Source organism: Perognathus longimembris, chromosome 6 (assembly GCF_023159225.1).
Source record: "Perognathus longimembris pacificus isolate PPM17 chromosome 6, ASM2315922v1, whole genome shotgun sequence".
Lineage (NCBI taxonomy): Eukaryota > Metazoa > Chordata > Mammalia > Rodentia > Heteromyidae > Perognathus > Perognathus longimembris.
In genome coordinates this window covers 68,729,567-68,756,903 of record NC_063166.1, presented here as the reverse complement: position 1 = coordinate 68,756,903, position 27,337 = coordinate 68,729,567, and the positions used below count along the sequence as shown (strand labels likewise).

The following is a 27,337-nucleotide window of genomic DNA, read 5'->3' as shown; positions in this document are numbered from 1 at the left end:
CTGCCTTGCCCAACCCACCGTAAGAGCAGAAGAATAAGGCAATTGCTCATTTTACTTTGTTTTTATTTCAACATAACATGCAGTTAAAAAAATTAACAAGATTAGCATTTACAATGCTTACAAAGAAAAATGACCTAAAAAGCAATATATTTCAGATTTAAGAAAAAAATTCGAATTAAATACTTACAATAAATCTATTTCCGAGTGTTCATTTTGGACCAAAATTTAAAGTAGCATTTGGCAGCTATGTTTGCTGTCTATTTGTGGTATTTTTATATAACCTCTGATTCTTGGGATATCCAGCCCCCATTTTCCTAACACAGCAGGGAAGACATATACATGTGGCTGCTTAAATTAAAGGAAGAAATGGAGCAGGGAAACTCCAGGCTGCAAAAATATATACAAGCATTTACCTTTCCCAGAACTAAATGTTTCCTCCATAAAAATATTAAGTAGCCAAGCCCTATAGAACTAGGGCTAGGGCTACATCAAATATAACTATTCTGTATTTTAAAAATATAGGGCAGAAAGCCTTTTGAGTGATATTTATACATTTTCATACAATATATCTAGGTCCCTAAATGAATCATGAAGCATTATAGAGAATCAAAAGAGGCCTATTTTCTTACATCATCTCTTAATTTAATCTCATAAACCTCTAGTAAATATGGTAACTACATTTTGGTATGAGAATTCACCTCAATCGGAAGTCTTTATGGAAGGCTTAATCTTCACAGACATATATTACCAAAGTTCAGACTTATGAATGGGGAAATGGCAGACATTCGCTCTGTAAGACAAAGCAATAGCATTCTTTTTTAAATTTTTTTTTTTTTTTTTTTTTTTTTTTTTTTTTACCCTACCAACAAAAAGGCAGAGTCCCAACTTTGGAAACAACCAAAGGCTTTTAGAAATCACACGGTATTTCCTAGGGTATGTGGGATAAAAACCAGATAGGGTAGAGAGAGTGTAATCTCTCCCTTTACACTGAAATTTTCTGAATGAGACAACTTTTTCACATAAGTCTCTGCTTAAGATGGCAGTGTCAAAAGAGCACAGGTACACAAGTTAAAAAAGTTTTGTTGTTCCAGGATTTAAATAGGACAAGCAGCTAGGGGCATAAAAACATTTTCTTTTCATATGGAGTATTCTTGGTTTCATAATATTTGTTAATGCTATGCTACTGAAACATTCCAAAGTTCCTGTAATGTGAGTTATAAGACTGTCTTCAGGATTCAGCTGTGCTAAGGACTCAGCTTGGCTTGTTTCCTCCTCTCATTACCCATGAAGTCAAATCTATGACAGCAGCCATCCTGACAATCTAAGATAGCTTAGGCCAAGTTAAATTAACTAGAGAGATAGTCAAGTGTATTACTTAACTAACAGAACATTCTAAAGTAATGGAGCAGTCATGGGGGGAGAAAGTTGCCAACAATTTAAAATATTGTAGTTGGGCACTGTAATCTTAGCTACTCAGGAGGCTGAGATCTGAGCATCACCGTTCAAAGCCAGCTCAGGCAGACAACCTTGAGACTCATCTCCAATTAGCCATCCAAAAGTTAGAAGTGGATCTGTGCTAACTAACCTTGAGCCAAAAGCTCAGGGTCAGAGCCCAGGCCAGGAGTTCAAGCCCCAGGACCAGCACCAAAACAAACAAACAACCCCAAAAGAATATTACAAATGAGGGATACCAACTCAATTAAGGACAATGTTAAAACAACAACAACAAAAAAAATGGCTACTCGATGTATGAGAGAAATGATACACTTGAAGACTTTTAATTCATATAAAGAATAGCTCTCACAAATGAAAAGGTGATTTCAGCAGCTATTTCACTGACTTCTATGTAGACTAGAAAATAGCCTAGTTATAACTAATTCCTTAGCAATAATTAAATACAACTGAAGTTTTTGGATTATGATAAGATAAAGCTTCACCTTATGTATAGGGTCATATAAAAATAATTAATAATGGCCTTTCATAAATTCAGCTACATTAATTTCACTTCTAGGGTAACCTTTAAAACCAACAGTGAAGGAACCACAGTGTTGATATTGTTGGTAAAGTTTAGTATTTGCAAGGCAATGAAAATAAACTTCCAAATGAAGAGGTATGAAGTCATTTGCCACTGGGACCAATTTCTCCCTGAATTCATATACACAAAACTACTTTGTAGAAATGCAAGAGTCCTGCATCACTTCTAGGAATAACATCAAAGTGATGATTGGATTCATGCTCCAGAAATGAAAAACAGTCAGGCCAGGCTGAAATGAGAGGGAGAGCACAAGCTAGCAATTTGCTCACATGCCCAGAAGCTGGGCTAAGCTTGCACTTTTATTAAATGTCTCTTAGCAAGAGACTTAATAGGAAGATCTTATATATTGCAGTGGCCAAGAGATTTCCCTCCATATATGCAGAATCTCTAAAAGGAAAAAAACCTCCCACATGAGACTTCTGACACACATAGAAAACTGTTAAGGAAACAATCTAGTGGAAAAAGACAAGGCAGATTTCATTGCTGTGTTAAATCTCATGTTAAGTAAGTTTTTGATAAGTGTTCATAGATTTGATTTCTGGAAATGCTAAAAAAGAAATCCAGAATGACTGGGAGATAAAATTTCAATGATAAGATTAACTTACTTACACTCAGATTAACTCTCTCAACAGTCACAGTCCAATTTTACAACAAGATGTGCAATAGGCAGAGAAGGAAAAGGACAAACACTGTGAAATAAGTTCTTGTCCTTTGGTGGTACAAGTTCTCAGAAGTTATTCTTGTCCAAATCCTTCTGTTTCTTCAATGGCAAACAACAGCTTCTCCTTCAGTTGCTCATAGCTCTTGTAGGGTGGAAGGTCCAGGCGATTAAAACTAAAAGGAAGAATTATTAGCTTGAGAGAAGGGAATATATAAAGAAACAAATATAAAATGTTGTATAGCAACACTGGCTTTAAAGTTGGCCAAACAGTTCAAAGCTCTGTTGATGGACCTTTGAGCAAGTCATTTTTTCCTTTCCAAGACTCAGTTTCTTCTTTGGTACCTCTCAGGGGATAATAAAGAACCAAGTACCTAGCACAGCACCTGGTGCTCAAGATGCCTCAATAATTTTTTTTTTTAATTTTTATTTTTGCCAGTCCTGGGCCTTGGACTCAGGGCCTGAGCACTGTCCCTGGCTTCTTTTTGTTCAAGGCTAGCACTCTGCCACTTGAGCCACAGCGCCACTTCTGGCCATTTTCTATATTATGTGGTGCTGGGGAATCAAACCCAGGGCTTCATGTATACGAGGCAAGCACTCTTGCCACTAGGCCACATTCCCAGCCCTCAATACATGTTAATTCGCCCATTCTCCCCCATCTACTCTATCTAGAGCAAGTTGCAGATTTAAAGGGCCAGACAGTAAATATTTTAGATCATGCAGGCCATATAGTCTCTTATCAAAAGATATTAGTACATCATGTTAAGAGCAAGAAATGATGGGCTGGGAATGTGGCTTAGTGGTAGAGTGCTTGCCTAGCACTCATGAAGCTCTGGGTTCAATTCTTCAGTACCACATACACAGAAAAAGCTGAAAGTGGCATTGTGGTTCAAGTGGCAGAGTGCTAGAGCAACAGCAGCTCTGGGACAGTGCCCAGGCCCTGAGGTCAAGCCCCAAGACTGGCAAAAAGAAAAAAGAAAAAGAAATGCAGCTGGATGCTGGTAGATCACATCTGTAATACTAGCTCTCAGAAGGCTGAGAATTGAGGATTGAAGTTTGAAGCCAGCTAGGGCAGGAAAGTGTGAGCTAATTATTCCCATTAACTAGCAAAAAAGCAGGAAGTGGGAGCTGTGGCTCATTGGCAGAGCATTAGCCAATAATAATAGTAATAATAATCAGCAGCAGCAGCAGCTTAGGGAGTGCCCAGGCCCTGAGTTCAAGACCCAGGACAGGCATACAACACAAAAAAATGTTTTTCTGCACTAATATTTGTTCACTTCTGAATTTCTCTGCCCTATTCATAGCTGCAAGTTTTCAAAAGGTATCTACCAAGTTGGGGCTGTATTAATATCACCTTCATAAGTTAACAAACAGATAATCTGCCCCAAAGCCTTGGTCCTCTGCTATACTTTTAGGATAAAGCTTAGGCAAATGTTTGACCATAGAAGAAAAAATGTTATACATGATGAGAAAATAAGTGAAGAGTTTTTATCACTTCCTAAAAATAAAAACAGAATCTGACAAAGATATCATGCTCCTTTTTTATGTGTGACTGGCATAAGCCATATTCAACATTATTATTATAGCATAGAAGTCTGTTCAAAATTTAGGGGAAGAAAAGGGCAAAGAAGTAAAATTAAGACATGCACACAGGGTGAGTACAGAAGCCATCTATGTTTCTATATACCCCAGCAGTACAAAATCAGAAATGAAATTAACAATTCTGTTTATAGTAGTCAAAAGTAAAATAGTTATATATGTAAGTATATACATATATATAAGCAAACAGGGTGTTGTACACTGGGGCTGACTTCAAACATGTGATCTTCCTGCCTTAGTCTCCTAAATTCTAAGATTACAGGTGTGAGCCAAAGCACTTGGCTGGTAAACTGATTTTCAACAAGGGTGCCAAGACCATCTCATGAGAGAAAGACCAGCGCGTTCAACAAATGCTGAGAAACTTGATATCTATGTGAAAAAAATGCCATCAGACTTCCTAGAAAATGATCCAGCAATCACACTTTTGGGTGTATAACCCCCCAAACTGAAAGTAGGGATGGCTAGGAAGGTAGCTTAGTAGAAGAGTGCTTGCCTAGCAAGCATGAAGCCTTGGGTTCAATTTCTAAGTTCCTCATAAACAGAAAAGGCTGGAAGTGGTGCCACGGCTCAAGTGGAAGAAAGCACTATTCTTGAGCATAGAGAGGCTCAGGGACAGTGCCCAGGCCCTGAGTTCAAACCCCAGGACTGGCAATAAATAGATAGATAAGTAGGGATAAGAACAAGTATTTGTATACCTATGTTTATAGTATCACTATTCAATATAGCAACAAAGTATAAATAATCCAAGTGTCCACTAACAGATGACTATATAAACAAAATGTGATCTATCCACACAATGAAATATAACCCAGGTTTAAAAAGGAAAATTTTAGGGCTGGGAATATAGCCTAGTGGCAAGATTGCTTGCCGCATATACATGAAGCCCTGGGTTCAATTCCCCAGCACCACATATATAGAAAACAGCCAGAAATGGTGCTGTGGCTCAAGTGCAAAAAGAAGCCAGGGACAATGATCAGGCCCTGAGTCCAAGCCCTAGGACAGGCAGAAAAAAAAAAAAAAAAGGAAAATTTTAGAGCAGAAAGATCAAAGCTGGAACCATTACAATATCTAGCTTCAGAACATACTACAAAGACTAAGGGTGTAACTTAGCAGTACAGCTAACATGTATGAGACCTTGGGCTCACCCCGACATACCCTGGGGCTAATTCCAAACACTGCAAACAAAATACAAAATGCCCACAAAGTCACAGTAAGCAAATCAGCATGGTACTGGCACACAGCTCAGACCAAAGACACATAGCTCAAAGGAAAAAATTAGACAACTCAGAAATAAATCCATGTATTTACAGTCAAGTGATTATTTTTGTGTGTGTGCCAGTAAACTGGGGCTTGAACTCAGTGATTAGGCACTGTCCCCCTTAGCTTTTTCACTCAAGGCTAGCACTCTACCATTTGAGCCATACTCTACTTAAGGGTCTCATAGGACTTTTCTGCACTGGCTAGCTTTGAACTGAAATCCTCAGCTCTTAGCCTCCTGAGTAGCTAGGGATATAGGCCTAAGCCACAGTGTGCAGCTTGGCAAACGACTTTTGTCAAAGGTATCAAGAACATAATGATCAAGGAGAGTCTCTTCAACAGGTGTTAGGAAAAGGCTATCCATAGAAAAAACAAACGTAGACTATTTTCTTTTACCATATATGAAACTACAATAGATCAAAGGCTTAACTATAAGACCTGAAAATGCAAACCTACTAAAAAAATGGCAGAGGGGAAACTTCAGAGCATTGGTCCACGCAGAGACTTTTTAGATATGATCCAAAAGCATAGTCAACAAAGCAAAAATTGACAAAAGGGATTCTATCAAGCTAGAAAGATTCTGTACAGGGGCTGGGAATATGGCCTAATGGCAAGAGTGTTTGCCTAGCATACATGAAGCCCTGGGTTCGATTCCCCAGCACCACATACATAGAAAAGGCCAGAAGTGGCACTGTGGCTCAAGTGGCAGAATGCTAGCCGTGAGCAAAAAAAAAAAAAAAAAGAAAGATTCTGTACATCAAACAACCAGCAGAATGAAGACAAAAACATATACAATGAGAAAAATATTTACAAAGTATTCATCAGATAAGGGATTCATTTCCAGAATATATAAAGAACTCAAACAGCTCAATAGCAAAAACAACAAATAATCTGATTAAAAACTAGGCAAGGGGCTGGGGATATGGCCTAGTGGGTAGAGTGCTTGCCTCGTATATATGAAGCCCTGGGTTTGATTCCCCAGCACCACATATATGGAAAATGGCCAGAAGTGGTGCTGTGGCTCAAGTGGTAGAGTGCTAGCCTTGAGCAAAAAGAAGCCAGGGACAGTGCTCAGGCCCTGAGTCCAAGGCCCAGGACTGGCAAAAAAAACAACAAAAAACAAAAAACCAACAACAACTAGGCAAATGACCTACGACCTACATAGACAGTTATCAAAGGAGAACATACAAATGACCAACAAGCATATGAAAATATACTCAATGTCACTTATCAGTCATTGGGAAAATACAAATAAAAATCAAGGATGTAGTTCAGTTTTGCAAAATTAAAAACATTTTATAGATGATGACACTAACTGCACAATATGTGAATGTACTTAATGACACTGAAGCATACACACTTAAAAATGATTAAAGTGAGCCAAGCACTGGTGGCTCACACCTGTAATCCTAGCTATCCAAGAGGCTGAGATCTGAGGCTCGTGGTTCAAAGCCAGCCTGTGAAAGGCTGTGAGATTTTATTTTCAATTAACTACCAGAACACTGGAAGTGGTGCCATGGCTCAAAGTGGTAGAGCACAAGCCTGGAGCAAAAGAGCTCAGGGACAGCACCCAGGCCCTTGAGTTCAAGCCCCATGACCAACAACAATAACAACAAAAGATTTAGAGTGGTACATCTGTGAGGTATATATATATATATATATATATATATATATATATATATATTATAATAATAATTAAAAAAAAATGAAATACTAGGGCTGGGACTGTGGCTTAGTGGTAGAGTGCTTGCCTAACATGCATGAAGCCCCAGTTCGATTACTCTGTACCACATAGACAGAAAAAGCTATAAGTGATGCTGTGGTTCAAGTGGTAGAGTGGTAGGCTTGAGCAAAAGAATCTCAGGGATGGCTGCAGGTTTTTGTAATTGGCTGGCCTGCAGTCCACTAGCATCCCAATGAAGACTCCAAAATTCGACCTCTCAAGAAAAAAAGCTCAGGGATAGCAGCTGAGCCCATATATTCAATACCAGATGAGCAATGGTAGCTAATACCTGTAGTAAGTACTAGCTACTCAAGAGGGTAAGATCTGAGGATCACCGTTTGAAGCCAGCCTGGTAGAAAAATCTGCTAGACTCTTATCTCCAATAAACGACTCAGAAAAAGCTGGAAGTAGAGCTATGGCTCAAGTGGTAGAGTGCTAGCCTTGAGCAAAAAGCAGCTCAGGGACGGCACTCAGACTCTGAGTTCAAGCCCCAGGGCCCAGGGGAGGGGGGGAATAAATACCAAAAAGTACTGAATTTCTAATGTGCTTTAAGTAGCTAGAGAATAAATAGAAAAGGGCTATTTTCTAGGTTCTTTCTGATTTTGCTTACCAGGTGTGACTTCTGGGTAACCAATTTTCTTTCCCAACTTTTTCAATGCAGAATTTCTGTGGTCCATTGCTCCCTAAAATGTAATACAAATCATTTAACAATTTGTTGGTTCTAAAGTTCTCAAATCATGCTTCCCAACTCAGAAGCACCAGCACCACCAAGTCATTACTGCAATAGGTTTTCCTATCTCCAGTTCTCCCCAAATTTAAAACTATGCTACACGTCTTGCTATCAAATATTCCTAAAATACACTGTCAACCAGTTTTCCTCTCTTCAAAGTTTGCACAACTTCCAAATACCCAAAGGATAATGTCCAAAGTCATTTCATCTGGCTTTTGAAGTCTTTGTTAGGCTGATTCTAAACTCTGTACTCAAAATCACCTACTTAGTTTTTAACTGCTCACATGAACCAGGCCTTGAGTCAGTCTTCCGTAAGTTTTTTTGTTTGTTTGTTTGTTTTTGTTTTTGTTGGTTGTGAGGCTTGAACTCCAGGCCTGGACGCTGTCCCTGAGCTCTTCAGATCAAAGCTAGCGCTCTACCACTTGAGCCACTCTGCCACTTCCATCTTTTTTTGAGTAGTTTGAGATTAGAGTCTCACGAACTTTCCTGTCTGGGCTGGTTTTCAACTGTGATCCTCAGATCTCAGCCTCCCGAGTAGCTAGGATTACAAGCAGGAGCCACCGGTGCCTGGCCTTACATAAGTTCTATACACATTTCTCTAACAGTAGTACAAGAAACAACTTTCTGTATAAGAAAAGTGACACTAGACATACCCATGAGGTCAGCAAATCCTCCTACTGGCAATCGACAGGTTCCAGTAACAAATTGCAGAAGTCTCATTCTCTTCTCATTATCAATTTCTTTAACAAACTGTTAAAAACCACATTTAAAAAGATATATGTTCTTTTATTAACTTTAGCTCATTGAACAAGAAATAAAAGTGATCATTTCAAACCATAAATGAATGTCTAGGGTCAAACCTTCCTGTGAAGAATTTCACTACTATCAATTATTTTAAAATGCTATTTTCTTTTCTTGTTTTATTTCTTTTTTGGTACCAGTATTAGGGCTTGAACACAGGGCCTGAGCATTGTCCTTTACCTTTTTCATTCAAGGCTAGCACTCTACCACTTGAGCCACAGTTCCCCTTCTGGCTTTATTTGGCGATAAAGAGTCTTATGGACTTTTCTGCCTTAGCTGCTTAAAATTGCAATTCTCAGACCTCAGCCTCCTGAGTAGGTAGGATTAGAGGTGTGAGCCAACGGGTCCTGGAATAAAATGCTAATTCTGACTACAGAAGCTCAGTTTACTTTTGAGTTTGTCTCTCCTCTTCCTCTCCCTTTCCCTCTCCTTCTCCTTCTCCCTCTCCCTCTCTTTCCCCCCTGCTGATCCTAGGGCTTCAACTCAGAGCCTGGGCACTGTCCCTGAGCTCTTTTTGTGACCAATATTAGTCCTCTACCACTTAAGCCACAGCTTTTTGGTGCTTCATTAGAGATAAAGAGTCTCATGGACTTTCATGCATGGGCTAGCTTTGAACCATGATCCTCAGATCTTAGCTTCCTGAATAGCTAGGATTACAGGCATGAGCCACTGGCACCTGGCTGTGTTGTTCATATTTCTAAGTATAGAATTCACTGGCATTTGGCATTACCATACTATTGTGTAGCCATTACTGCTACTTCAATAACTTTTTCCATTATTCCACACATAAACTGTGTATACATTATATACTCACAACTTCCATTTGTAGCCATGGTATTCTCTATTATAAGTTTTTTTTTCAGGCACAAGGTTCGAACTCAGATTCTCAAGTTATCATTTAGTTTGTTTGCTCACAGTCAGCATTTGAGCTGGCATCTCTTGGAGGTTCCTGCCCAGATTGGCTTAGAACCTCAGATATGAGCCTTCTGAGTAGCTAGGATTACAGGTATATAGCACTAGTACCTGACTGAACAATATGTAATTCTTAATAATGTATAAATGAGGGGCTGGGGATATGGCCTAGTGGCAAGAGTGCTTGCCTTGTATACATGAGGCCCTGGGTTTGATTCCCCAGCACCACATATACAGAAAATGGCCAGAAGTGGCGCTGTGGCTCAAGTGGCAGAGTGCTAGCCTTGAGCAAGAAGAAGCCAGGGACAGTGCTGGCCCAGGACTGGCAAAAAAAAAAAAAATGTATAAATGATGGTGAAAACCACAGTATGTTTATATAAGATAGTTAAGAGTATATGAAATGCCTAGTTACTTAGAAGGCTAAGATCTGAGACTCTTCATTTTTGAAGGCAGCCCAACAGATGAATTTGAGACTCCTATCTCCACCCAGCAATCAAAAGGCTTGTAGGTAGAGATGTGGGTCAAGTGAAAGAGTGCTTGCCATGAGCAAAAAAGACAAAGGAAAGCCTGAGTTCAAGTCCTAGTATAGATAAGTCCACGTATCATACCCTTACACTCCCCAAAAGTTAGCAAAATGCCATCCCCATCAATAATCTGGGTATTGTGGGATATGCTTGTGAATTCAGCTGTAGAGAGAAGGCTGCATAAAGGAGGATCATGGTCCCAGGCCCACCTAGAACAAAAAGTGACAAAAATACCTAAAGCAAAAAAAGGCTGGGGTAAACCAATTATGAAATGGGCAAAGGAGCTAAAGAGAGACTTCACAAGAGAAGAGATAAAAATGGCAAAGAAACATATGAGGAAATGCTCATACACATCCCGGGCAGTAAAGGAAATGCAAATAAAAACAACCCTGAGATACCACCTCACTCCAGTTAGAATGGCCTATACTCTGAACTCAGGCAACAACAAATGCTGGAGGGGGTGCAGGGAAAGAGGAACCCTCCTCCCTTGTTGGTGGGAGTGTAAATTAGTACAACCACTTTGGAGAACAGTATGGAGGTTCCTCAAAAAGCTCAGCACAGACATACCCTATGACCCAGCCATACCACTCCTAGGCACTCCTTGGGAAACAGGTCCCAAGATATCAAAAAGACATCTGCACTTCCATGTTTATCGCTGCACAATTCACAATAGCCAAAATATGGAAACAACCCAGATGCCCCTCTACAGATGAATGGATCCAAAAAATATGGCACTTATACACAATGGAATACTACATAGCGATTAGAAATGGGGAAATATTGGTATTCTCAGGGAAATGGTCAGAACTTGGGGCTGGGGATATGGCCTAGTGGCAAGAGAGCTTGCCTCGTATACATGAGGCCCTGGGTTCGATTCCCCAGCACCACATATACAGAAAACGGCCAGAAGTGGCACTGTGGCTCAGTGGAAGAGTGCTAGCCTTGAGCAAAAGGAAGCCAGGGACAGTGCTCAGGCCCTGAGTCCAAGGCCCAGGACTGGCCAAAAAAAAAAAGAAAGAAAGAAATGGTCAGAACTTGAACAAATAATGTTGAGTGAGACAAGCCTAGAACACAGAAAACAAAGGGGCATGATCTCCTTGATATATGACTGTTAAGGTGGGGGCAGGGGGAGACAGTAGAGACCAGGTCTTCGAAACAAGAAACTTCTTGTCAAATGGTATTTCCCACAGGTTTGGGTCAGCGACCTTACATTATGTAACTAAAACCAAACAACTACTCAACATATAAAGGTCAAAAATAGACCTCTCAGTGGATCACAATAGCTCAAAAGCTATGTATGTATGTTCCATATAAGACAAGGATAAGCAAACTCTATTGTTGATGTTATATTTAAAGTTCTAGGTGAATGCCACATGGCTACTGTATATGTTTTTGGTATACTGTGTACTGTATATATGTCTACCTGATCTAGGGAAGGGAAAGAAAAACAGGGTGTAAGATATCACAGGAAATGTACACACTGCCCTGTTATGTAACTGTACCTCTTTTGCACAACACCTTGTCAAAAAAATTTAATTAATAATTTTTTTTTTTTTGCCAGTTCCTGGGCCTTAGACTCAGGGCCTAAGCACTGTCCCTGGCTTCTTTTTGCTCAAGGCTAGCACTCTGCCACTTGAGTCACAGCGCCACTTCTGGCCATTTTCTGTATATGTGGTGCTGGGGAATCGAACCCAGGGCTTCAAGTATACGAGGCAAGTGCTCTTGCCACTAGGCCATATCCCCAGCCCCAATAAATAATTTTTTTAAAAAAAGGGCTGGGGGAGTGGCTCAAGTTGTAAAATACTTTGTTTAGCAAGTATAAAGCCCTTTCAAACCTCAGTTCTGCCAAAAAGTTAAAGTAACTAAATGAACAAATTTAGAAACAAACCTACCAACTGGCAAAAAAATAAGAAATCTGGTTGGTGGGCAAATGACAGTGTTAATAGAAAATATTTCAGATATAGGGTCCCTCCCCTTTCCTCCTCAATTTCTGGAATCTTTCCTACCATTTTGCTTACCCTTAGTTCTGGGAGATTTGCTATCAATAATCATGGGATACCAAGTGGTATTTTTTTTTTCTTTCTTGATGGTGTGTTGGTAAAGACAAAAGTACAACTCATGGGGTGGGCGGGAGAGGGAAAGAAGGAGTGGGGAGGCGGGGGAAAATGAGGGAGGAGGTAACAAGTTGAACAAGAAATATACTCATTGCCTTACATATGAAACTGTAACCTCTCTGTACTTCACTTTGACAATAAAGGGAAAAAAAAAAAAAGAAAGAAAGAAACAAACCTGCCAAAACCACATAATCTGTTTGCTTGTCCTAGTGTAATGACGGTAGATAGCATGTCTTTGCCAGTCATTCAAATCAATCTCTTGCATTCCACATAAGAGTACCTTTAAAGATGAAAAAGACAAATCATTTCTTCAGGTAGTTGTACAAAAAATGCCTGACATATGAGAAAAGTCTGATATTAAACACACTTTGAAAAAATACTAGTTAGCATGCTTTGCTTGTAAACTGTACATCCAGAATTCTATTCATGCTATTTAGAAAAGCAAATTTTCATGCAGGGTGTCATACATACAAGTATTCAAGGATTAAGTCCTACAATTAGAGAAGCCTTAATAGAATTTTTTTTCTTTAAAGATTAGAGAAGCCTTAACAGAAATATTTTTTTTCTTTAGAGATTGACTGTGGCATAGATCATTGTTTTACCCACTGAGGATACTTCCAAATGTCTTGCCGACATAAAAACTAATGCCACTCAAAGGATGGACAAAATAAATTGAAAGCAGATATCTGAGGTATTATTTGCTATCATGCTGCAGAATTATAGATGTATGCACATGTACACACACACACAGCACCATTACCTCTAATTCCTTTGCATCGAAGTACTGCAAATACTGCTGGGGAAGAATTTCATTAAAGCCCTCAAAGAAAGCTTGTGTCTGTTCTTCAACTCCTCGAGACAACCTCCACTCAGCTACCATTCTGGCAGAAAAATATAAAAAAGCTATCAGGAACTTTAGGATTTACCTTTAATTTCTGAACATGAATTTTACAAATTTACTATTATGAAAGTATTATGAACATATATATCATGAAATATATACAAAAGTAAAGTACAATGAACTCTTTTGTACAAAAGTTTAACCTTTATTATAATGTCAAACATTATTTTTGGTTGGTTGTGAGGCTTGAATTTAGGGTTTGGGCACTGTCTCTGAGCTTTTTCATTCAAGGCTAGTGCTCTACCATTTTGAGCCACAGGACTACTTCTGGTGATTAATTGGAGATAAGAGGCTCATGGACTTTCCTGCTTAGGATGGCTTCAAACCATGATCCTCAGATCTCAGCCTCCTGAGTAGTTAAGATTACAGGTGTGAGCCACCAGTGCCCCACCTTGCCAACCTTATTTTAATTCATACCTGCAACACATTATCCTAGCTATTATTATATGTGTCAATCCTGGGGCTTAGGACCTGGAAATTGTCCCTGAACTTTTTTTGTTCAAGGTTAGCATTCTTTCACTTGAGCCACAGCTACATTTCTGGCTTTTTGATGGTTAATTAAGGATAAGAGTCTCATGGTCTATCTTCTTGGACTGGCTTTGAATTCCAATCCTCAGATCTCAGTCTCCTGAGTAGCTAGGATTTTAGGAATGAACCACCAGCACCAGGCTAATGTAATTTCATTTTATATTTCAATGTCTCTGAAACAATGAAGGTGTTTTTAGAAAGTAAAACCACACTACTATCACAATAAAAAGGGAATTATCCAGTGATATCAAATATTTTGCTCAATTTCTGATTAAATTTTAGTATTTGAATGAGATCTTAAAAAGGTACATATGCTGCAAAAGTGTTTGTTTTTTTTGCTTCCCCCTTGAGAATCTCATGAGCCAGGTGGTGGTGGTGGCTTACACCTGTATGTAGTCCTAGCTACTCAGGAGGCTGAGATCTGAAGATCTGAGTTCAAAGCCAGGCTGGGTAGGAAAGTTCATGAGATTCTTATCTCTAATTAACCACCAGAAAACTGGAAATAGAGCTGTGGCTCAAAGTGGTAGAGCACTAGACTTGAGCAGAAAAGCTCAGGGAGAACACCCAGGCCCAAGTCCAAGCCCTATAACCAACCAAAACCAAAAAGTCTCATGGACTTCCCTGCCCAGACTGGCTTTGAACCCAGATCTTCAGATCCCAGCCTCCTAAGTAGCTAGGATCACAGGTATGAGTCACTGGGGTCCAGCTGCTACTTCAAATGAAAATGTAAAAATAATTAGAAAGGGGAAAAACTAGAAGAAGTAATTCATTAATGTATGTGTGTACATACAATGAGAATCCAAGAAACCTTGTGGGAAGCAACAAGTGGAATGCCAAAGACATAAGCAGAAATTTCTGCAATTACTATCCACTGGAAAGACAGAATTTAAACATTTACATCTCATAAAATTATATGAATAAGAGTTATGTTTTAGAACTAAAGGCAAAATGGAAACAGACCAGTCTCACTGAATTTGTAAAGGGTCAAACTAATCTGTTTTTTAAGAATCTATGAGATAAAACAGAAGTGCAATACTCAAACTTTAGACAAACAAAAAGAAATCCATAGTCTAACATATATCCCAGGAAAATGACCTACAATCTTGAGAACGAAGTTTACAGAGCAAAGCTTAGTTTTAATGCTGAAGTTAGCAGACAAAGTCTTAAAGTAGCTTCTTTTTTTTTTTTTTTTTTTGTCAGTCCTGGGCCTTGGACTCAGGGCCTGAGCACTGTCCCTGCCTTCTTTTTGCTCAAGGCTAGCACTCTACCACTTGAGCCACAGTGCCACTTCTGGCCATTTTCTATATATGTGGTGCTGGGGAATTGAACCCTGGGCTTCATGTATACCAGGCAAGCACTCTTGCCACTAGGCCATATTCCCAGCACCCTTAAGGTAGCTTCTTAAAAGGTATCAAATATATGTAGGAAAGAGCTGGAGTATAGGTCTAAAGTGGAGTATTTGCCAAGCACTGATGGCTCATACTTATAATCCTTTCTATCTAGGAGGCTGAGATCTGAGGATCCAAGTTTGAAGCCAGCCCAGGCAGTCAAATACATGAGACCTTTTTTGTTGTTGTTGTTGCCAGTCCTGGGGGCTTGGACTCAGGGCTTGAACACTGTCCCTGGTTTCTTTTTGCTCAAGGCTAGCACAGCGCCACTTCTGGCCATTTTCTATATATGTGGTGCTGGGGAATCAAATACAAGGCTTCATGTATACGAGGCAGGCGTTCTTGCCACTAGGCCATATTCCCAGCCCCATACATGAGAGTTGTATCTCCAATTAACCACCAAAAAGTCAGAGGTGAAGCTATGTGTCAAGTGGTAGAGCATCATCCTTGAGCATAAAAAAGCTCAGGGACAATGCCTGGTTCCTGAGTTCAGGTTCCAACACCAGCACACACAAAAACGTTTTAACTATGATCTAGCAGGACTGTTCTTGGGCATCTCTACCCATTAGTAAAGATACTTGCACATCCATGTTAACTGCTGCACTATTCATGATAGATAGCTAAATTATGAAAACAGCCCAGATACCCTAAAACAACTGAGTGGATCAAGAAAATGTTTCATATATATGTATATGTGAGACATACATACATATATCATAAATATATGATATATATACACACATACAATGGAATTTTACTCATTAACCATAAAGAATATAATTTGCAGGAAAAATGGATGGACCTAGAAAAAAATTATGTTAAGGGAAGTCAGGCTCAGGTACAAACAGTGCATGTTTCCTCTCATTATGTTAGATAGTTATTTTAGGGGAGGAATCTAATGGTGTAACTTCTATGAACAACTAACAAATGGTTTAATAAAATGAATACCAAACCAGCAAGCTAAAATATGGAGGGAGAGGGGGCATAAAAGGAAGCCACAGAAATGGAGGAGGAAGGGTGAGCAAATGTAGTCATTATATTTAATGTATGTATATTATATAAAAACTGAACTATGTAACTTGAAAATAGGAATGGGATAGGAAAGATGGGAGAGAATGATGAAGTGACAATGGGGCAAAGGAGCTAAAGAGAGACTTCACAGGAGAAGAAATAAAAATGGCAAAGAAACATATGAGGAAATGTTCAACATCCCTGGCAGTAAAGGAAATGCAAAAAAAAAAAAAACAACCCTGAGATACCACCTCACCCCAGTTAGAATGGCCTATACTCTGAACGGCCTATACTCTGAACTCAGGCAACAACAAATGCTGGAGGGGGTGCGGGGAAAGAGGAATCCTTCTCCCTTGTTGGTGGGAGTGCAAATTAGTACAACCACTTTGGAGAACAGTATGGAGGTTCCTCAAAAAGTTCAGCACAGACATACCCTATGACCCAGCCATACCACTCCTAGGCATCTATCCTGAACAACAGGTCTCAAGATATCAAAAAGACATCTGCACTTCCATGTTTATCGCTGCACAATTCACAATAGCCAAAATATGGAAACAACCCAGATGCCCCTCTACAGATGAATGGATTAAAAAAATGTGGTACCCATACACAATGGAATACTACATAGTGATTAGAAATGATAAAATATTGTTATTCACAGGGAAATGGTCAGAACTTGAACAAATAATGTTGAACGAGACAAGCCTAGAACACAGAGAACAAAGGGGCATGGTCCCCTTGATATATGACTGCTAGGGAGGGAGGGAGGACAGTGGAGACCAGGTCTGCAAAACAACAAATTTCTTTTCAAATGGTATTTCCACATGTTTGAGTCAGTGACTTTACATTATGTATCTAAAACCAAACAACTACTAAACATAAAAAGGTCTAAAATAGACCTCTCAGTGGATCACAATAGCTCAACAGCTATGTACACATGATCATATAAGACTAAGATAAGCAAAAACAACTCCAAGAGAAGGACACAGGAGGATTCTTTAAAGGAACTTTAAGGTTCTAGGTGAATTTCCTGTGGCGTACCCTACATGGTTACCGTATATGATTCTGGTACATTGGATATTGTATATATGCCTACCTGATCTAGGGAAGGGAAAGAAAAATGAGGGTATAAGATATCACAAGAAATGTATTCACTGCCTTATTATGTAACTGTACCCTCTTTGTACAACACCTTGTCAATAAAATTTAATTTAAAAAAAAAAAGAAGTGACAATGATCAAAATGCACTGTACTTGCTGGGGACTGGTGGCTCACAACTGTAATCCTAGACACTCAGGAGACTGAGATCTGAGGATCGTGGTCTGAAGCCAGCCCTTGCAGGAAAGTCTATGAGACTCTTATCTCCAATTAACTACTGAAAAATAGAAGTGGAACTGTGGCTCAAAATGGCAGACTGCTAGCATTGAGTGAAAAATCTCAGGGACAGTGCCCAGTCCCTGAGTTCAAGTCATATGACAAAAAAAAAAAGCACTGTAATTATAACCTGACTTCTAGGATACAATTTCCTTTGTACAACTACTTAATAAAATAACAACAAATAAAACAGAAAGAAAAAGTTGGAAAATAAATAAAATGAATGGATGGTTGGAGCCAGTTGTTGGTGGCTCATGCCTGTAATCCTAGCTACTTAGGAGGATAAGATCTAAGGATCAGGCTGGGAAAATGGCCTAGTGGCAAGAGTGCTTGCCTCATATACATGAAGCCCTGGGTTCTATTCCTCAGCACCACATATATAGAAAATGGCCAGAAGTGGCGCTGTGGCTCAAGTGGCAGAGTGCTAGCCTTGAGCAAAAGGAAGCCAGGGACAGTGCTCTGAGTTCAAGGTCCAGGACTGGCAAACAAAACAAAACTAAGGATCTTGGTTCAAAGCCGGACTGAGTAGGTAAGTCTCAACTAACAATCATAAAAGCTGGAAGTACAACTGTGGCTTTGAGCAAAAAAATTGAGGGACAGAGCCCAGTCCACCCCTGAGTTCAAGCCCCAGGAGCCCCTCTTCCCAGAGTTGGAAAAACGAAAACCTGATATTTGAAAATGAAACGATATACTTCAAATATTTAAGGATCCAAGAGGAAACTATGAAGAACACTAGAAAAGATAAACCTAAATGATAATGAAAAATATCAAAATTGGTGAGATACAGCAAAAGTGGTGTTTGTTTTAAATGCTTATAGCTAATGCTTTATATTTAAACAGAAATGCTTATATTTAAACAGAAGGTGTAGCTCAAGTGGTAGAATGTTTAGCATGCTTGTAAGGCCCCATGTTCAATTTTGTGGCCATAGGACCACTTCTGGCTTTTTCTGTTTATGTGGTTATGTGGTTCATGCATGCTAGGCAAGCACTCTACCAGTAAGATACATTCCTCGCCCATAAGTTGAGCTTGTTTGTTTTTTTTTTTTTTTTGCCAGTCCTGGGGCTTGAACTCAGGGTCTGGGCTCTGTCCCTGAGCTTCTTTGTGCTCAAGGGTAGTCCTCAACTACTTGAGCCACAGCGCCACTTCTGGCTTTTTCTGTTTATGTGGTGCTGAGGAATCGAACCCAGAGGCAAGCACTCTACCACTAAGCCACATTCCCAGTCCAAGTTCAGTAATCTTAGTAACATGTTATAAGGCAGAGTAGTTACAGAATTGTTAATTATGAGAAATGATACAGAATGACTTCTATCCTTTAAAACTCACACTTTGTGGCTATAACTAGAAAGGAAAAAATAAGTGCCTATATGCAATACTGACTAGTACAAAAGCAAATATTATTACTATGTATTTTGGGTGCCCATACTCAGGCTTGAACTCAGCCTCTAAGTCTCTTTCAGCTTTTCTGCTCACATTTAGTGCTATATTACTTGAGCCATACCTCTAGTCCACAAATATTTTTTTAAGTGCCGTTCATTACTATTACTAGAAAATTTTACAATAGAAAAGTCCACACTACATAAAGAAGAGTGTTTTCTCCTACCGTATATATTCCTCTTTGTTTTCTTCTGTCACAAGAATATTGCCACCATTGGGTTTCAAATCATGGCTCTTAATTTCACCTAAAATTTCTTTATCCACAGAGAAGTACATTTCCAAACCACATTCTTCAATATTGTTCTCTCTGTATAAGTAAAATCAACATTATTCACCTTCTAATTCAACCATAAAAGTTTAAATTTAAAGTATCTCATCTTAATTAGCTATAAGCTATAACATCAAAGTAAGAAAGTGCGCAACATTATGCTCTAAGATCACATTATTGCATGAGATCTTGGGTATACTTCTATAACCAAGCAATTCAAGGGTTTAGATGACCAAATTATTTAAATTCAATAAACTGTAATATGTCTACAGTTTTGGCAAGTGACTAATTCTACAGTGAAAGCATGTAGACCACATTTTAGTGAATGTAAACAGAAACTTACTTAACCCAGATGAGAGAATTGTAAAATTCTGGATCAATGGATTCTAAATCCTTAATTCCAACTGGTTTGTTCAGGATACGTTTATAGAATGGTAAGGAAAAACCTGTGTCTATAAATTTTCCATGGAATAGAGCCTATACAGAAAGGGAACAATATTAACATAATTATACAAATGTCATTTTACTTCAAAACATTAAAATTTTCATTTTCAAAGGCTCCCATAATATGATCATTTATGGCACATATGAGACAATTCAGTATTGCTGAATTAACAAAGTAAACGTACAGTCCTGTACCTGCACTTACCATGGCAATAAACCTGCCAATAAAGCGAAAATATTTCAAATGATCGGGATTGATGTAAGACGCAGGGTTTATCTGCAAGCAGTAGTTATCCTTCCCTGCGTATTCAAACAGGCAATACATGGGGTTCAACACTTCATGTGACAAAAGAAAGAACCATTCTCTGAAATTAAAAGAAAACTTAGAATGAAAAATCTTATAAATAACCATATTAACAAATCAAAGATCAGTACCACCAAGTTCTTGGGAATCTACATACGACAGCTGGTGAGTTTTCTACTCTATTGATTTTTATTACTCTGCGCAAATTCAGATCTACTTTACAATGATAATTATACACTGCTTATTATATTTCAAAGAACCTAAGATATCATTTACTTTAAAAAAAAAGATATCTTTATTGGGTGACCTATTGAAACGTTTCCAGTTATAATTACAATCAATATATATTTCAATTTCAGAGACATTAGAATATGAACATAAATTTTTTAATTGGTGGGATGGGCATATTTAAAATTTACTATTGGCTGCTGAAATAATCTAATATCCCATCTATTACTGAGTATACAGTGATATTCAACAAGTGTTATTACTCTCTGTATCTCAGATCAACATGAAAACCTTTAAATTTCAGAGGCAATAAAGCACTTAATTTCAGCCACACAATTATTAGAAAATGTTTTAAGAAACTCTAATTCGGGCTGGGGATATAGCCTAGTGGCAAGAGTGCCTGCCTCGGATACACGAGGCCCTAGGTTCGATTCCCCAGCACCACATATACAGAAAACGGCCAGAAGCGGCACTGTGGCTCAAGTGGCAGAGTGCTAGCCTTGAGCGGGAAGAAGCCAGGGACAGTGCTCAGGCCCTGAGTCCAAGGCCCAGGACTGGCAAAAAAAAAAAAAAAAAAAAAAAAAGAAACTCTAATTCAAGTGTTCTGAAAACATCCATGCATATTAACATGAGGTTGTGGCAATTATGTTACATGGGAGGGACTGGTAGGACAAATTTGGTGCACTTAGCAGTTTGTGTCCTAGATCTTTTCTCTTGTTAATTCATCATGTCTGCTGACAATTTTGCTTATACTGTAATAATGCCAGTCAGTGTTCTATTAGGAATGAATGATTGCTTTCTCTTGAATTATCTTTAACTTATACAAAACTAAATGCTTCTACTCATATTCATTATTGTATTTCATTTATTTTTTATTTTTCAGTACTAGAACTTGATGTCAGGACCTCATAAATTGGTTCAGCATGCTCAGCAAGTTGACACTCTACCATTTGAGCCATGCCTCCAGTCCTTATAGCTACTATTTATCTTTGATTATATCATACATTTTCAAGTTATATGAGTATTATAATAAAATATAAAGAATAATCAAATGTAGCCACGAGTGAGCACACAAAGACTCAGATTCCAAACTAGATTATTAGTGAATATATATTAGCATTTCTACTCTTCATGATAATCCTAGAAGGATATACTATTATTCTTACTTGACAAATCAAGATATTTGCCTGTGAATTGGGGGCTGGAGGATCAGGCCTGTAGGTACTTAGGAGGCTGAGATCTGAGGACTATAGTTCAAACCCAACCCGAACAGACAAGTCCAAGAGACTCTCATCTTCATTTAATCAGTAAAAACCCAGAAGTAGAGGTGTGGCCCAAGAATGCTAGCCTTGCATGAAAAAACTAGCAAGAATGCAAGGCTTTGAGTTCAAAACCGAGTATGGGCACATATGCACATACATACACACATACATACACACATACACACACACACACACAAACACACACAAATATTTGCTTTTCCAACACTACCACTATTAAAATTTTAAACTGATGTGACATACTGTTATAGAATGAACAAAAGTATTTTTTGCTAAGCCTACCTTATAAGGTTTGACTAGCAACTCTAAAATTAAAAAAGAGGGCTGGGATGTAGCTTAGTGGCAAAGTACGTGCCTAGCAAGTGCAATGTCCTGGGTTCGATCTCTAGTACCAAAAAAGAGCAAAAAAAAAGAATTAAGACTTTGACTTTTATATAGCCTTCTATTATTCTTCTGATAGACTATGAATTTCAGTTGGAAACTGAGTCACAAGTATCTTTATCAACTTTGAAGAGGTCCTAATCATTATAGGGTCTTGGGAGTTCTGTGGAATAGATATGATGTGGTTCACTGGGCAGGGTTTACCAATTAATAGTACTGTGTCAAACAGCTTATGATGCAAATCTTGTATCCATGCTACAACTTATGCACCCTAGGTGAATCTGCAAATCTCTTTATTGCCTATAAAATTCTATTTTACAGAGTTATTCTTAGGACAAATAGTGTAGGTGAAATAAATTAGCATTTCCTTAGGGGGAAAAAAGGTGCTAAACTGTTTGTTGAAATTCTGTAGCTCCAGCATAGTAAGCTTCAATCATTTGCTACAATTCATTTTCTTGAAATATAAGATTGAGAAAATAGTACTTGCAAGCAAAGTGTAATGATACCTTTGGAAGAAAGGAACTAAGTTCTGAGTATTCATATTATCACTACCTTGCTACACCTCCATAATCTAAACCTTCTTCTCCTGGAAAAATCACCCACAAACGTCTTCGTAGATCTTGGGGACTGAAGCTCATTATCTATAAAACAATAAAAAGAATTGGTGAAAGCAATTTTGGAAACACCATTCTACCACGTCAAGTTTCACATTTTTGCGTTATATAGGAAACTTAAATTCTCCATAACAGAATGTTAATGAAAATATTAACACCACACATAGAAAATAAGTTTCATAAATTTTATGTGTTTATACATAACTTATAAGTATTCAACAAAGGAGAGATGTCACAGTAATAAATCTTTAATTTTCTTTATGAAATGCTTAGTATGCAGGAAAAAGCTTTTCTGCTATTTACCCCATAAACAGTTATTCTATGTTAACAAAAGCTCTTCCCAAAGTGATTGTATCCAGCAGTTATGAAGACAATATGCTAATTTCTGTATCAGATTCATTAGCTTTAAAAGCTCAAATCATCCTCTAAAATTATTTTTCCTGGGCTGGGGATATGGCCTAGTGGCAAGAGTGCTTGCCCCGTATACATGAGGCCCTGGGTTCAATTCCCCAGCACCACATATATAGAAAATGGCCAGAGGTGGCGCTGTGGCTCAGTGGCAGAGTGCTAGCCTTGAGCAAAAAGAAGCCAGGGACAGTGCTCAGGCCCTGAGACCACGCCCCAGGACTGGCAACAAAAAACAAAACAAATAAACTGGCCTTTGCTTTTTTTTTTTTTTTTTTTTTTGGCCAGTCCTGGGGCTTGAACCTAGGGTCTGGGTACTGTCCCTGAGCTTCTTTTGCTCAAGGCTAGCACTCTACCACTTGAGCAACAGCACCAAATCTGGCTTTTTTGTGCTTATATGTTCCTGCAGAATCAAACCCAGAATTTCATGCATGCTAGGCAAGCACTGTACCACTAGGCCACATTCCCAGCCCACCCTTCAGATGTTTCTAAACACATTTTTTCACTGGCTTTCATCTTCTCTTTAACACAAATCACTGACATTTAGTTGCAGTTGGCTCAGAGTGACATCTACAAAATAAAGGTAAATAGGGCCCAACTCAGGTTTTAAGACCAAGTAAAACAAAATTATTCCTAGTTCTTAACACTCTTACATCTTTTTTCAGATATTGTCAACAATGATCAATTACTTACTTTCCTACTTAAAGAAAAAAAAAAGTTTAACTGTGAGTTGGGTGTTGGTGTCTCAGGCCTGTAATCCTAGCCACTCAGGAGGCTGAGATCTGAAGATTGTGGTTCAAAGCCAGCCAGGCAGTTAAGTTTGTGAGACTCATCTCCAAATAACCACCAGAAAACCAGAAGTGGCTATGTGGCTCAAAGTGGTAGAGCCACTGAATTCAAGCTTCAGAGATGTCCACATGTGTTTGCGCACAGACACACAGAGGTTTTAACTGTAATTGTAATGTATGCTTATTGTAAAAATTTCAAATAGAAAAGTGTAAGAACAAATGTCTTCCTTTCTTTCTACACATCCCACAATGCTCATATTGGTATTGCCAGAACTTTGCCTGTTGATAGTCTCCTTGTATACCTATTTCCATACTTGTTTATCTATTTCAATTCAAAATTTAGCATCTTAGAAAAGGAAACTTGAAACTCAATTGAGTATGTTCCTATTAATACTCTTTTAAAAAGCAAAAAATACACAGGTATGTACATAAATACACACGCAAAAAAACACTGAATGTTAGGTAATAAGGTAGCTGGCATTGAGACTAGACATGATCACACAGTACCTGTTGAAAGGAATCTTCAAACAATGTTTTTCTTGTCACAGTAATCTTTATGTGCTGTGGCATGGCCAGTTGCTGAAATGTAAGAAACATTTAAGTCAATTCTCACCATCAAAATAGTCTACCAAAGGCTAACAACAAGCCTGAGGTCCTAAGCTCAAACCCTAGCTGAGGACATGGGAGGAGATAAAGGAAAGTCTTACCCACTTTGCTTAAAGAAACAAACTACAAATATGAATTTATATTCAGTAATGCTTATCACATATTTTTGAGCATTCATGTTGATTATAGATTTATGAGAAACATAGGAAAGCAGGATGTCATATTTACAGTACTTACTGACTCAAATATATACTTAATTTTATCATAAAAAGCTAATTCAGATTTTTAAGTTAATTACAAGAGTTTGAAGCTTACAAATATTCAACATACCACTCTAATATGCTCATTTACTTAGAGCCCATGAAAAAATCCTTAATTCAAATGTATTTAGACATTAGAAGGAACATATCACATTTAGAAATAAACCACTGAAAACATATTTGTATGTATTTGGTCATCTATGTATAAACATAGAAATCTATCAAAGCCATTCATATTAAAAGCTAGATATGGAGCTGGGCATGGTGATACACATTGCAATCTCAGTACTGAGGAGCCAAGGCAGAATAATGGAGAATTAGGGCTGGGTATATGGCCTAGTGGCAAGAGTACTTGCCTCCTATACAAGAAGCCCTGGGTTCGATTCCCCAGCACCACCTATATAGAAAATGGCCAGAAGTGGTGCTATGGCTCAAGTGGCAGAGTGCTAGCTTTGAGCAAAAAGCAGCCAGGGACAGTGCTCAGGCCCTGAGTCCAAGGCCCAGGACTAGCAAAAAAGAAAAAGAAAAAAGAATAATGGATAATTAGAGGCCCATATGAGCTATACAGTAAGACCTTGTCTCAGGAAACAACTCTGGGCAGGGGTGGCTCATGCCTATAATCCTACGTACTTAGAGTGCTGAAATCTGAGAATCTCAGTTCAGAGCCATCCCAGGCAGACAAATCAAAAAAATTCTTATCTAATTAACCAGTAAAATTCTGGAAGTATATGTAGGAAGTGATAAGAGTGGAAGCAGTGAGTGAAAAAGCAGAACAAGGATAAGAGGCTTTGAAATCAAACCCTAGTAACAACAAAACAAAAAAATCAACAATCACCAAAAACCCTACTAAATATGAGAATGGCTGATTTTAATGTATAAGTAAGAATATGTTTTCAGTTATGTTTAAAAATATGTGCAATAGGGGCTGGGAATATGGCCTAGTGGCAAGAGTGCTTGCCTCGTATACATGAAGCCCTGGGCTCAGATTCCTCAGTACCACATACATAGAAAAAGCCAGAGGTAGTGCTGTGGCTCAAGTGGTAGAGTGCTAGCCTTGAGCAAAAATGAAGCCAGTGACAGTGCTCAGGCCCAGAGTCCAAGCCCCAGGACTGGCAAAAAGAAAAAGGAAAAAAGTGCAATATCAAAGTAATGAGAAAAAGTAGCAATGTGTTCTCTCTCTCTCGTTTTTTTTTGCCAGTCCTGGGGCTTGAACTTGGCCTGGGCACATCCCTAAGCTTTTTTTGCTCAAGGCTAGTATTCTACCACTTGAGCCACAGCACCACTTCTGGGTTTTTCTGTGTATGTGGTACTAAGGAATCAAACCCAGGGCTTTGTGCATGCTAGGCAATCACTCTACCACTAAGCCACATTCCCAGCCTGTTTTCTTAAAAAAAAAAAAAAAAAAAAAAAAATTTAATGGCCAGAAGCTGGTGTTCATGCCTGTAATTCTAGCTACTCAGGAGGCTGATATCTGAGGATCCAGGTTCAAAGCCAGCCCAGGCAGGAAGGTCTGTGAAGTTCTTATCTCCAATTAATCACCAGAAAATCAGAAGAGGCACTGTGACTCAACAAGGTAGAAGACTAGCTTGGAGCAAAAAAAAGTTCAGGGATAGCACCTAGGTGCTGAGTTCAAGCCCTGTGACTGACAAAAACATAATTAAATGAATAAATAATGCTTTAAAAAAATCAGGGCTGGAAAAGTGACTTAGTGGTAGATTGCTTGCCTAGCATGCATGATGCACTGGGTTTGATTCCTCAGCACCACATACACTGAAAAACTTCAAAGTGGCGCTGTGGCTCAAGTGGTAGAGTGCTAGCCTTGAACAAAAAGAAGCCAAGGACAGTGCTCAGGCCTTGAATTCAAGCCCTAGGAATAGCAAAAAAAAAAAAAAAAAAAATTACCTTCAAATTGTTATACAAAAGAGTTTTTTCACTTTAACATGTCCATTTATAATGCATCTTAATCACTGTGACCCCTTCCATCAGTTTTCTACCTTCTCCCATCTACCTCATACCCACTGTTGACTCAGTTAACTATAATTCCATTGTCATATATGTACAGATATTATTATAGCTGTATTCCCTTACCATTTCTCTCTGCATTCTGCCCCTTTCCTTTGAGTTCCTATTATCTCAAATGATTTTTGTTTTTGCCAGTCCTGGGGCTTGAATTCAGGGCCTGAGCACTGTTCCTGCCTTCTTTTTGCTCAAGGCTAGCACTCTACCACTTGAGCCACAGTGCCACTTCCGGCTTTTTCTATATATGTGGTGCTGAGGAATCAAACGCAGGGCTTCATGTATACAAGGCGAGCACTTTACCACTAGGCCATATTCCCAGCCTCTCAAATGATTTCTTACTCGACTGATTTCAAGCTTTGTCTTCTGGACAACAGAAGACATTATGTAATTGATAGATATATTTATTTGTTTAAATGAACTGGGAGATTCCAATGTTTTCCATTTTACCTGTTTTTCTGAGTTAACTAATTCGCACAAAAGAAAAGGAGAACAAAGATTTGGTTCTAATACTAACCTGACACCAAAACCGAAAGTACTGAACCTTTGCTTTGAAGTCTCGAACATAGGCTATCTGGGGTCCATTGTCTCTGAAGAAAACACAGTTAGCGACATGTATAACTGCTTGTAAAAGACAATAATAAAGAAAAGCAAATACTCTTACTTATTTCAATACTTAACAACCAGGCTAGCACTCTGCCACTTGAGCCACAGCGCCCCTTCTGGCTGTTTTCTATATATGTGGTGCTGGGG

General features: G+C 38.6%; 1 protein-coding gene across 2 annotated transcripts in view; it reads right to left on the bottom strand.

The window, feature by feature from the left end:
* Positions 1-1,618: 1,618 nt before the first annotated feature.
* Positions 1,619-27,337, bottom strand: part of Itch (itchy E3 ubiquitin protein ligase) — a 75,479-nt gene continuing 49,760 nt past the window's right edge. For both annotated transcript variants that reach the window (XM_048349033.1, XM_048349032.1), the window contains 11 exons: positions 27,102-27,174; positions 24,210-24,281; positions 22,448-22,536; positions 19,908-20,067; positions 19,602-19,735; positions 19,157-19,297; positions 13,114-13,234; positions 12,529-12,633; positions 8,656-8,752; positions 7,883-7,955; positions 1,619-2,869 (listed from right to left, as the gene is read on the bottom strand). In XM_048349033.1, coding sequence (XP_048204990.1) covers positions 2,770-2,869; positions 7,883-7,955; positions 8,656-8,752; positions 12,529-12,633; positions 13,114-13,234; positions 19,157-19,297; positions 19,602-19,735; positions 19,908-20,067; positions 22,448-22,536; positions 24,210-24,281; positions 27,102-27,174 — 1,165 coding nt within the window. In that variant the 3' untranslated portion in view covers positions 1,619-2,769. The remainder of the gene's footprint in view (positions 2,870-7,882; positions 7,956-8,655; positions 8,753-12,528; positions 12,634-13,113; positions 13,235-19,156; positions 19,298-19,601; positions 19,736-19,907; positions 20,068-22,447; positions 22,537-24,209; positions 24,282-27,101; positions 27,175-27,337) is intronic.